The following is a 12,344-nucleotide window of genomic DNA, read 5'->3' on the forward strand; positions in this document are numbered from 1 at the left end:
TGAGCTTTGTAAAAATCGACGTGTTTCAGAAAGGCGGGGCATAGAGGAGAAACAATAATGTACAGTATGTGGAAAATAATGTGTTTTTTGAACCTTAAACCGCATAAACACATTTCATTACACCAAATACACCAAATACTGTTCTTTTTAGCAGCATCATATGACCCCTTTAAAGTCTTAGATTAACCTCCTGGAATACTTTTAATGGAATACTCCATAATATAACACATTTCAGAGTGAAACAAAATATTCAGTGGGAAACAGTGGCAGGATTTGATTGGATCATGTGTGTAAATATTATAATTTTATTGGTTGATATTATTTTTCAAGGTTAGGTCAGCTTGAAACCAGAAAAAGTTTTACACATTTTAAAATAAAATATGATGAAAAGTAACATGTTTCTATGATATCCCATTATTATGATATCCCAAATCATACTTGGTAAATAATTATGACAATTCCTATCAATTCATATCAAAATGATGAGATACTATGTCATAATTATGAGTTAAGAAGTCAAAATTATGATTTCAAGTCAATTTTATGTCATCATTATGACACTGTGTCATGGTTTCAAATTTTTATTTCAAAATCATGATTTACCAAAGCATGTTTTTTCCCCCTTATATAGTAGAAATTGGCTTCCAAACATTTACCTACAGAATAATAGTTAAATATTGCAAAATAGGACTGGAGACATTTAAGACAGCAAAAAGGGTCCATTTTGATTTCATGTTGGATTTCAGTTCATTTTGAAAATTCTTATTTTATTTGAATATTAAATGCTTTCTCCTATCCCAGCTTAATAGGTACTAAGTAACTTTAAGTGAGATATTTATTGGTTAATTAAAAAAATAAATAAATAAAAAAGGCTATAGGGAGCTTGCAAAATATTTGTTAGAGCATCCCGACCGGTCTGACATGGCAATATTGGCTCAACCAATGGCAGTGGAGTTTAGGCCGGGAATATCTGTTTTGTTGACCAATGACAGAGGGAGATGGGAAGACTGTTCAAAAAACCTGTTCAAATAGTCATTCTTTTTGTAGTTTTAATTGACTACAAATTTACACACTTCATCTTTAAACAGGGCTGTGTTTCCCAAAAGCATCGTAAGCCTAATCACCAATGGAGCAACGATCAACTTAGGCTTATGATGATTTAGGGAAACGCAGCCCAGGTCAGTACGTTTTGATCTACAAGATCTAATTATTGGGGTTTCTCTTTTGATGACTACAGCCTGTTTCTTCTAAGCTGATCCTCGTAATCGGGAAATAAAATGTGACATTCTACCTCTCAGCCTATAAGGTCATTAGGAAGACAATTGGTCCTCTGTGGACACCAGAGAGAATGCAACAGTACAATGCAGGACAAATCACGGGTTTCTCCTAACAGTCAGAGGGCGGAAAGGGCACTCTGTTGTTGTATTATGGCCTCTGTTTGCTTGTGTGAGGAGTGGAGTTGCTCTACCTTGTTGACATGTCTCTGCTCTGTCTCTCCAGCAGTGGGAGACTTTTAGCGAACGCTCCTCAAGCTCACAAACTCTGACCCAATTTGATTCTAACATTGCACCAGCTGACCCTGTAAGTCAATCACTCAGTGCTCTTTCATGATTAATGATATTCATTAACCCAGTACTCTGTAAATTCTCTCTGAGAGCGCATGTCCTCAGGATAAATTCACAGCCACAGTGCCATCATCAAATGATTCATTTTTGTTTTTCTTTTGCTTGCTGAGCTTACCGGTAATTCTTTCATGCTCTTTCTCTCATACTGTATCATGTAATCCAAGTGATGACTCTGCTGGCTGTCCTTTGATGGTGTTGTGATAAAATGTTTGTTTAGTTACTCAGTGTCAGGTTCTTAACTATTCCTTGTTCTTCTTTATGACTGAGATGATAAATCTTCATTAGGTACACAGTTGTAGTTGTGAGACAGCAGCGGTTGATGTGCTTTTTTCATTGTAGGATACAGCAATAGTCCACCCTGTGCCCATTCGTATGACACCCAGCAAGATCCACATGCAAGAGATGGAGCTCAAGAGAACTGGAAGCGGTGCGTTCGTTTATGTGCATTTACAGTGCAAACTCAATTTTTGACTGAATTCTAAGCAGTAACATTTGAAGGTTTTATTCTCAAAATTCAAATTATTTTATTGTTGTTATTTTTGATGTATTCTCCATCTTAATCACTATTGCTCATACTTGAGGTTAGGGGTATAGAATTATTTGTTTTTTTAAATGATTTTTCACCCTGAAATGACCTGCATTGAAGAAAGGATTAAAGGCCATATTTTGCATATCACAGAGACTTAGGTTTAGGCTTTATTTGACCAGAACCCCTTTTTATATTGTATTAATACAGTCAAATGTGCAGAAGCGCCAATGTTTTTTTGTTTTGTTTTCAGAAAATGTGAAACCTAGTTGTTTAATAGGACATGTAATTTTCAGTCTAGAAATCTCTTATAGGACTTTCTTCCACAATCCATCATTAACATACACTATCATTTAAAAGTCTGTCTGGGCTATGTAAGATTTTTTAAAATGTTTTTGAAAGAAGCACCTCTTATGCTAATCTAGGCTCAATTTAATCAAAAATACAGTAAAACGTTACTATTGTGAAATATAATAATAATAATAATAATACTATTACAATTACATTATCACAAACAAATAACCATTTTCTATTTAATCTCTTTTAAAATGTAATTTATTTCTGTGATGGCAAAGCTGAAATTATTCCAGTCTCTAGTGTCACGTGTAACACATTTTAATATAGTGATTTGGTGATCAAGAAACATTTCTTATTATCAGTGTTGAAAAGAGTTGTGCTGCTTAATATATTTTTTAAACCATGAATTTCTTCAGGATATTTCAATAAATAAAATCTTTGACAGAACTAAATTTATTTGAAATGGAAAATATTTTAAACAATGTAAAAATCTTTACTGTCACTGTTGAATAATTTAATGCATCCTTGCCAAATAAAATTATATTTAAAAAAAACCTAACTTTTTAACTGTAGTGTAGTTACTAGATGGATGGATGTAATAATTTGATTTTAAACAAATTGAATTACTTACTCTTGGTTTTACAGATCACACACATCCAACAAGTCCGTTAATGGCGAAACCACCAGAACTTTCTGATGAGGCCAAGTTAGCAGCAACTATTAAGTTTCCTGGTACCACTGTTGGTAAGTACATCTGGGCTATTCAAGCATTTAATTGACTGACAGGAAATCTTCTCCCATAATTCATTCAGAGCCATTACCCTTCCTTCTTACAGGAGATGGCTATAGCAGTTCAGATTCATTTACATCTGATCAAGAGCCCATTTCCAGTGCTGTGAACAGACAAAGGTACTTAATGTCTTGCAGCAGACTTTGTTCTTTGATGTTTGTGGTGTTCTAGCTAGAAGAAAAGCTCAGATTAACATGAATTAGATTTGGAAATAATTTAGTGGTTTAGATTCAATTTTTTTTATCATATGTTATCATGCGAGGACTGGGATTGGTAAATGCTGGGTTAGAATATGGTGTGACATTTCTAGTCAAAAAGTATTTACAGCTCGTGCTATTACAGATCTCACTCTGGCACCTCTCCGGAAGGACTGAAGGTTGTGGCTCCGCCCCCGCCTCCACCCCGCCCCCACGCCTCTCACTCACGCTCCTCCTCTCTAGACATGAACAGAAACTTTGCTGCTGTCCCTGCAGGTATGCATGCACACAAACAGTTATCAGGTAACGCATAGCTTCATGTTTCGTTGGGGTGCGGTTAGGAAAAGCTGAAGTTCTCTTTTGTATTTTCTTCTCCATCAGGTCCGCAGCAGCCGGGTGTAGTTGCCTTTCCCCCAGCAGTGCCTCCCAGACCACTGCCCACACAGGTATAGTCCAGTGGTTAGCAATTCTGTATAAACTGCTTTCAGATAATTAGATAACTATTACACGTTCTTTAGAAGAGTCATTCAATATGTAATGTTCAAATCCCCAGACATCAGTGCCACATGGTCACCGTTCGGTAGAGGGAGATGGTCTTCCAGCACATACCAGCACGTCACCCCATCAGATGCCAGAACAGCCCAACTTTGCTGACTTCAGCCAGTTCCAGGCTTTTGCTGTTGACCAGCCGGCAGATGATGGAGAGAATGCATCTGACAGTGGACAGGTACAAATGGAGCCTTTTATTATGATGACGACAGATTATGAAGGAAAACCTTTTTTGTGATGCAAAAAATATGCACAGATGCACTTCAGCACGTATTAAGTAAATGTTACATTTCCTATAAAGAAATGTATATACAGTACCCTTCAAAAGTTTCGATTTTTTAAAATGCTCACCAAGACTGCATTTATTTGATCAAATCATTCTAATATTCTTATTTGGTGTTTAAAAACATTTCTTATTATTATCACTAATGAAAACAAAACAGTTGTGCTGCTTAATATTTTGTGGAAACCGTACCGTTCTTTCTTTCTTTCTTTCTTTCTTTCTTTCTTCAAAAAAAGGCTCACTGACCCTAAACTATTGAACTGTTGTTTATATATAATGCATATGTATACATACAGGCAGAAAGATGTGCAGAAACCACCGGGACGATGAAAACAGCAAAGAACGACGTTCAGTCAGAGGAACGAAATGCAACCACTGTCAACTCTGTAAGCCATTCTCTACCAACTAATCTTCATATTGCATATTACTTCAGCATTATAATCGCTCAGTGTATGTTTTTGACAGGCCAAAGTATCCACTCCATTGGCCCCACCCCCTAAACCCGTTCGTCGAAGACTGAAATCAGAAGATGAGCTCAGACCAGATGTGGAGGACCTTCCGCAAAAGTCTAACGTCATAGCCACTGTTCTAGCAACCCAGCCCTCAATTCCACGGTGAGGTCGTCAGTCACTCCACCAGGAGAGAATATGGAAAATTTGATTTGATTTGATTTACTTATTTTTCTATTGATTGTGGCATTATTTTCACAATTAAGCAATAAATATAAAATGTCAATACATTTATTTTGGATACAGTTATATTTTTATTACTGTATATTCAAAATAAATATAATAAATAATAAATAAAAATAAAAATAATACATATAATTTAAAATAAATAAATAAATATAAATAAATAAATACATTTAAAATAATAAATATAATTTATTTTATATAAATAATAAATATAAATAAATACGAATACATATTTATAGATGAACATTAATAAAATGCAATATATGTATGCAAATATAGTATATTTTTTCCCCTTATATATGTACTGGAGTTTTTGTTGAGAGGTTTGCCCAGCGATGTTCACAATGTTTGCTTGTACCCTAAAGCATGCTTCCTCTTCCTGTTCTGTTTAAAAACAGGTCTATCGGTAAAGATAAGAAGGCCATTCAGGCTTCCATTAGAAGAAACAAAGAAACGAATACAGTTTTAGCCAGACTCAACAGTGAATTACAGCAGCAGCTGAAGGTACTGTGAGATGTCATTGAATGTGACCACCGTTTTTGTTTTTTTTCTTTTTTCATAAGACAAGCTGTTCAAATTTCTGACAATTTGTCTTTTTCCAAATTTTGTCTTAGGACCTGCTAGAAGAAAGAATATCGCTTGAAGTGCAACTGGAACAGCTTAGACCTTTTTCGCATTTGTAAACAGCGTGTGTGTTCGCTTCAGATTGAATGTTTGTGTGTATGAAAGAGTGATTACCCCAGTTTTTTCTTTTTCTTTTTTTGAGTGGTCTGTTGGATCCTCTGGCAGGATGTCCATTTCACCCGTCTCCACTCCTCTGCTGACTGTGTGAGAAGAGACACAATCGCTGCTTCCTCCAGACTGTTCTGTCTCACACAGCCATTCAGAGGGATGGGGTCCAGGAACATTATCCGTTATGGCACTTTGATGAAACAGAAAGTCTGAGTGGTTGTATGTGTAATACCCCAGACATTGCAGGTTATGTTTAGCGTGTGAGGCAAGAGCCTGACGTCATGGCCGGCAGGAGGCTGTAATTCTGGTAAACATGAAGGAGCCTTTTCCCCTCCTGTTCTCCAGAGTCCCGAGGCAGCTTGTCATGTTCTTCCATGTAAGAGGCACCCGTGTGTGCTCAGACAATCATGTTAGGCCATGCACTGGTCATACAGAGGGGAGAACTGATTTTTGGGAGATCATACTATTTCAGAAGTACGCTTTAGAAAACTGATTCTGACAGGCACTTGTTAAAGGGACAGTTCACTCAAAAATTACAATTCTTTAGTTTTTATTCAGCCTCATGTTGTTATAAACCCATATGACTTTTTTTTTTTTAAGAATATTGGTGGCTGATCTTTTTCAGATAATGACAGTAAACAAGGACTGGGGATTTCAAGCTCCAATAATACAAAAGATACTCCAAAAAAGTGTGCTATATTGAAATGATTTCATGGTCATATGATTGGTGTTTGCAAGGAACAGACACTGATTTTTTTTGTGTAGTGTTCTTCTGCTGCGACTGAATCATTGAGTTGAACTTAAATTTCAGTCTGTTCCTCGTGCAAAATCAATTTTATGGCTTTAATAAATAGAAATATAATGCAAATGTTGTATGGGATACTTTTACGCTGCTCCTGTTTGTAAGCCCTCTCATTATATTAAAAAGAGTGACCAGGATATTCTCCAAAAATTCACCTTTTGTGTCACATGAAAGACAATCTTATGGGATTTGAGCAAATGACAGAATTGTTATTTTTGGATGAACTGCCCCTTTAATATTTCTTCCTGGCCATACCGGTGGACGGCACATCTGTGCGTGAGAGAGTTTGAGGACAACAGGTATGACATCAAAAACTGCTTTCTTTTCTTCTCTTAACACACTCTGGTGTGTTATTACAAAACGACTCATTCAACATTGTACAGTCTTTCACCCCGGGATGGCAGGTGTCCCTCTCTCAGTCTCAAACGGTACATCATCTGAACCAGTCCTGCATCATAAACTCTTGTGACATCATTAGTACGTAAACCTGAGACCTAAAACAATGACTGCACTTTCTCCCCTTCGGCTTTCATTTGTCTTTTCTCCTCACTATTTTTTGCATGTCGTTCACAGTCTCATTTTGTATAAAAGGCTCTTAACGATGAACCTCTCGATTTGTATCTGTAACGTCTGAACTAATGTGACGTTTGTGTTGTTACATAGACTTGCACCGTGTCTTTCATTCGTAGGTTTGTTTTGACTGTTGTCCGTGTTTTTCTTTTACTCCTCCTTTAAAGCCTTAACGTTACTTCCCGGTGTGCAGGTTTTCACAGTAATGTATCCCCCCCATGTTAAACCAAGGCGAGCCTTTTCTCCCTGCTGTTCAGGCTGATTTACTGTATCAGGGGTATGTTGTATATTGTACGATACACACCTTTTGATCTCATATGTAAATTTGCATTAATTGCTGACTAACAGCAAATATTCTATTTAATTGCTTATATTATGGCTGTGGGATCATAAATGTTAAACTGCATGGATGTGTCTCTGCAGAATGAACTAGCGGCTGTGTGATTTTTACACAAAAAAAAATAAAAATGGCACAATATTTTAATAATTTCCTTTTTTGTCAAGCGCTCCAACTGTTTTCCAGTAGTGCTTTAGAGTCAACTTGTAAGCAACGGTTTTTATGAGTCGAAAGTGAGCGAGTTCAAAAACACTGAATTGAATTTTTCGCTTCGATCATTGATTTGTTCAAAAACACTGATTCTGTAATGTGTGTGTTGCTAGGATACCCGAAGGTTGATTCCGTTTTGACTTTGTGTGGAGGAAAAAACTAGCAATATTATTTCGACAAATATCGTGTCTAAATAAGCTGCTTGCTAACTTTTTGTTTAAGCTTGTTTCGGCTGTTGTATAAAAGCAATATCGCGCTCTCAGTCATGCGGAATTATGCAGAATAATTATACAAAAATATACATTGTTTCGATCCTCTAATTTGATTAGAGCTGAAACAATAGACTTTAGTTGGGTTAGACATTTAATGCGGAGGAAAATGAGGCTGTGTTAAAGGTCTATTGTATGAAGGTAGTAGATTACAATTTTCACAACTGTTTTATGCAGTTTTTGTCTACTGAAAGTTTTCCAGAAAGACATTTTGTAAAATGAACAATCCTTATGTTGTTAAACGGCAGTACAATCCATTGAGCAAAGTGCTTCTGTCCCTCGAGCCTCATTTTCGTGTCAAAAATTTATATTTGGCTCTACCCTAATGTCTACAATGTAAAACCACATTAAAAATATAATTTAAACCTAAATATTTTAGGATAAAGAGTATCAAGAATAGAAGTCTTATATATTTATATTTTATAATTATATATTCAGATTAATTATTAATTATATTAACACATTCATCATTTATGCAGAAGCTATTAATCCAAGGGTAAAAAAAAATGTCTGTGATAGCAAAACTTGTTACCATGCAGAATGCAGAAAAGCACAGAAGTAATTCATTTTTAAGTGCAATTAATAATAAGGTTATGAATTACTTGCATGCTCTCAGAAGAGATGTATCTTCAGCCCTGTTTTAAAGCTTCCTGCTGTTTGGCTGGAGACTGGAAGTTCCACCAGTGGAGGAAATAGAGTGAAGGTTATAGAAGGTGACTTTTTACCTTTATTAAAATATGTCTGAAAATCTGCAGTGTGAAATTGTCTTGCTATGCTGAAAATGTTACACCACATATCTTTTAGCTCATTTAGACATGAGGGGAAAAAAAGTGGAGTTTTGAGTTTTATTGGTATTTGACAATGTACAGTTGATTATAAGTTCATAAGCAACTTCTATACAATGGGGCCTCTGAGTGTTAAGCAGGATGAAACAGCAGGAATAATGCTAGACAAAAGACATCCAGCTACATGAATACAACATCTCTCAATATTATAATTCTAATTCATAAGGATCTTCTCAAGTGCTTTTCAGGTTTCTCAGAGAATATCTTTTCTTCATCAGAAGCACCCGCCCTCCAAAACGTTTAGTTTGTGACCCTGGAGAGGAAAACATGAATATATTTGATGCATTTTTAATCATATTAATAAGATTTTTAGCTAATTAAAATGGATTGATGTTAAGACTCACACAATGTTCTGTTTGTAACGATCCAAAGCCTCCTGTGCCACCACCTCTGAGAATTTCAGGTCTCTCCAAGGAATGTCTCCCGGCACTGTGAAGCTCATATCTGGCCCGTCAAACAGTTTGACTGACACTTTAGTGTCTCCTGGGTTCTCTGCGTTATCTGAGCCTTTTGACATCACCTGCACATAAAATGTTGGCAGTTGAGAGATCTGCATAGTGGAAGCAGTTACAGTTGTGCTGAATCACATAATTAGCACCTACAGCCTGTATTTTAAAGAAGCCATCTTCATTTTTGGTGTGGTTCGCTAGAGAGGACACCCAGCCGAATTGCTTGTTGAACAGGTCCAGCACACTAGAGGTGTTGAACATCTCCTCTTCGAATCGTTTTAGCACGTTGTTGTACTCCTGGGTTAAACTCTCAGCCCTGGCAAGAGCCCTTTCCAGCTCCTCCTTCAGGGGGCCTTCCAGGGGCCTCTTTCCAGAACAGTCTGAAGAAGAAAACAAAGCTTTAATTGTAAGATGGAATTCTCATCAAAAACTCCCAAACTGAGACCAATTTTTTTTTTCATTTCTGTGCTGGATAATGTAACGTAAAATTGTGTATTTTAGTATTGCACTTACCAATATGCTGGATCTCTTTACATTTCTCACACTCATCTTTCAGTTTAATGCAGCCAGCAGAATTGCGACGAATCTCCCTGCAGGTCATCTTATCATTTCCAAATGGTTTAGTTATAATAACATCCTCGTTTACTCTGCCATCTGGGAATACAGGTTTACAGATTAAATGCATGGGGTATAAGCGGTATGTAAGTAAAAAAAACAAACTACTATTTTATGTCATTATAGTGTATTATGTCATATTGCCATAATAAAGAAAAAAAAAGTATTACGTCATATTGCCATAATAAAGAAAAAAAATTGACTTCTACTGAAAAAAAAGGAATGGAAGTCTATGGGAACCTGAACTGTTTTAGCATCCTTCAAAATATCTTCTTTCATGTTCAACAGAAGAAAGAAATTCATACAGATTTAGAGCGATATGACTGCGAGTAAACGGTGATGGCATTTTTGGTTGGACTGTTACTTTAACCTTCCAGGGGCCTCTTTCCAGAACAGTCTGAAGAAGAAAACAAAGCTTTAATTGTAAGATGGAATTCTCATCAAAAACTCCCAAACTGAGACCAATTTTTTTTTTCATTTCTGTGCTGGATAATGTAACGTAAAATTGTGTATTTTAGTATTGCACTTACCAATATGCTGGATCTCTTTACATTTCTCACACTCATCTTTCAGTTTAATGCAGCCAGCAGAATTGCGACGAATCTCCCTGCAGGTCATCTTATCATTTCCAAATGGTTTAGTTATAATAACATCCTCGTTTACTCTGCCATCTGGGAATACAGGTTTACAGATTAAATGCATGGGGTATAAGCGGTATGTAAGTAAAAAAAACAAACTACTATTTTATGTCATTATAGTGTATTATGTCATATTGCCATAATAAAGAAAAAAAAAGTATTACGTCATATTGCCATAATAAAGAAAAAAAATTGACTTCTACTGAAAAAAAAGGAATGGAAGTCTATGGGAACCTGAACTGTTTTAGCATCCTTCAAAATATCTTCTTTCATGTTCAACAGAAGAAAGAAATTCATACAGATTTAGAGCGATATGACTGCGAGTAAACGGTGATGGCATTTTTGGTTGGACTGTTACTTTAATTGTGATGAATATTGCTTACAGCACTTTTAACTTTGTAGATGTTGTTATATCCACCAGGCTTGTAGACCCTGAAATTTACCTTCCGAAGGGAAATCCATATCACTTCCCATGTAGGGCCGAACAGAGTCGAACATGTTTCTTGCCATGTCCATCATGGGGCGGAACATGCTGTGGAAGCTATGGAAGCTGTGGAACTCTGGGTTGTGCAGAGGGGACCTGTAGACCCGAGCGGCCCGGCTGGACTGACTACCGAACATACTGGGCATACGGAAGGGTCTGGGGAAGAAGCTGGGCTGGTGGAAGGAACGCATGTGGTCGAACACCTTCATGCTGTCCATGAAGATATTGTCCACTCCGTCTGCAACCTCTGTATACCGCTCCTCCAGGTCCTGGAAGCGTCTGGTCTGCTGCTGGTCCTCGTCCACCAGGGTCTCAATGTTCTGCCCGTTGATCCAAATGGAGATGGGAGAGGTCCTGTTCAAAATGTCCTCCAGCTAAAAACAGACAGAGAGGGATGGTTGCAAGCACCAGAATGAAGTCAGGATAATTGCAGGGATGTTTGTTCAGACGTATCACCTGTCGTCCCACCAGGCCAGCTCCACTGCTGCAGGTGCGTGAGTAATACTTAACACACGTTTTCCTCAAGCAGGGCTTGCACTCCTCCCACAGAGCCTGCACGGTTTCATTACACATGCTCTGTTGCTCACTCAGCTTCTCCTCCATCTCCTGAGCCCCCTTCAGAGCATTCTATTTGATTGAATAGCACAAGAAAGAAAAAAGAGCAATTAACTGCAAGGGCCCCAGAAAATATTTAGACACTTAAGTCAAACTTAAAAATGTATGAAGGTTATTTTATTAGATCGCACACTCTACATTAAGGTTCAATTCATTAACATTAGTTAACAAATGCAATGGGTGTCATGAAGTAACAACAAACAATTTTTCTCAGGATTTATTGATCTATGTTAAAGGGGTCATATGATGCGATTTAAATTTTTCCTTTCTCTTTGGAGTGTTACAAGCTCTTGGTGCATAAAGAAGATCTGTAAAGTTGCAAAGACTAAAGGCTCAAATTCAAAGAGATATTCTTTATAAAAGTTAAGAGTCAACCACACCTGCCTAAAATGGCTCGTTCTAACACGCCCCCACATGTCTACGTCACGATGTGGGAAGATTTGCATAACACCGGCCAAATGTTCACGCAAAGAAAGAAGGCGTAACTTTTGTTCTCGCTGTAGTATTGTTGCTGCAGCCATGTCTTGAAGATGCTGTGTGTTTCATTGTGAAAGCAAAACTACTTTGTTTAGCCTTCCAAAAGAGGACAATATCCGCTTCGTCATGCCTAGAGCTGATCCGTGCTGGTCGCTGAGGAAATACATCAACTTCGCGCTGTGGATCGCCGGATCGGCTTTCACCGCGGACGAACCGGAGTCCAGCGTCGCCACATGTGGTTGCCGCAAGCCCGCCGGCCGCTCCTTCGTCGAATCCGCCTCCGCTCACTCTAGCCGCCCGCCACCGCTCACTCAAGCCGGCCTCCGCTCACTCTAGGCC

General features: G+C 37.6%; 2 protein-coding genes across 3 annotated transcripts in view; one reads left to right on the top strand and one right to left on the bottom strand.

Annotated features, from left to right (window-relative positions):
• The window catches only part of reps1 (RALBP1 associated Eps domain containing 1), a 19,213-nt gene extending 12,978 nt beyond the window's left edge, over nt 1-6,235 (top strand). Inside the window, exons 10-20 of one of the 2 annotated variants that reach the window (XM_016537592.1) lie at nt 1,501-1,581; nt 1,965-2,052; nt 3,094-3,192; nt 3,285-3,357; nt 3,581-3,711; nt 3,817-3,881; nt 3,989-4,162; nt 4,564-4,653; nt 4,733-4,881; nt 5,361-5,466; nt 5,577-6,235. In XM_016537592.1, coding sequence (XP_016393078.1) covers nt 1,501-1,581; nt 1,965-2,052; nt 3,094-3,192; nt 3,285-3,357; nt 3,581-3,711; nt 3,817-3,881; nt 3,989-4,162; nt 4,564-4,653; nt 4,733-4,881; nt 5,361-5,466; nt 5,577-5,645 — 1,125 coding nt within the window. In that variant the 3' untranslated portion in view covers nt 5,646-6,235. The remainder of the gene's footprint in view (nt 1-1,500; nt 1,582-1,964; nt 2,053-3,093; nt 3,193-3,284; nt 3,358-3,580; nt 3,712-3,816; nt 3,882-3,988; nt 4,163-4,563; nt 4,654-4,732; nt 4,882-5,360; nt 5,467-5,576) is intronic. The other variant, XM_016537593.1, reaches the window with a different exon arrangement.
• A 2,478-nt stretch (nt 6,236-8,713) lies between these two features.
• LOC107727630 (clusterin-like) overlaps nt 8,714-12,344 on the bottom strand; it is an 8,214-nt gene continuing 4,583 nt past the window's right edge. Inside the window, exons 4-9 of the mRNA XM_016537564.1 lie at nt 11,370-11,540; nt 10,873-11,287; nt 10,322-10,462; nt 9,330-9,556; nt 9,072-9,247; nt 8,714-8,980 (exon numbers count right to left, since the gene is read on the bottom strand). Of these exons, the coding sequence (XP_016393050.1) occupies nt 8,968-8,980; nt 9,072-9,247; nt 9,330-9,556; nt 10,322-10,462; nt 10,873-11,287; nt 11,370-11,540 (1,143 nt within the window). The 3' untranslated portion in view covers nt 8,714-8,967. The remainder of the gene's footprint in view (nt 8,981-9,071; nt 9,248-9,329; nt 9,557-10,321; nt 10,463-10,872; nt 11,288-11,369; nt 11,541-12,344) is intronic.

This window comes from Sinocyclocheilus rhinocerous, unplaced genomic scaffold, assembly GCF_001515625.1.
Source record: "Sinocyclocheilus rhinocerous isolate Xijiao unplaced genomic scaffold, SAMN03320098_v1.1 scaffold185, whole genome shotgun sequence".
Lineage (NCBI taxonomy): Eukaryota > Metazoa > Chordata > Actinopteri > Cypriniformes > Cyprinidae > Sinocyclocheilus > Sinocyclocheilus rhinocerous.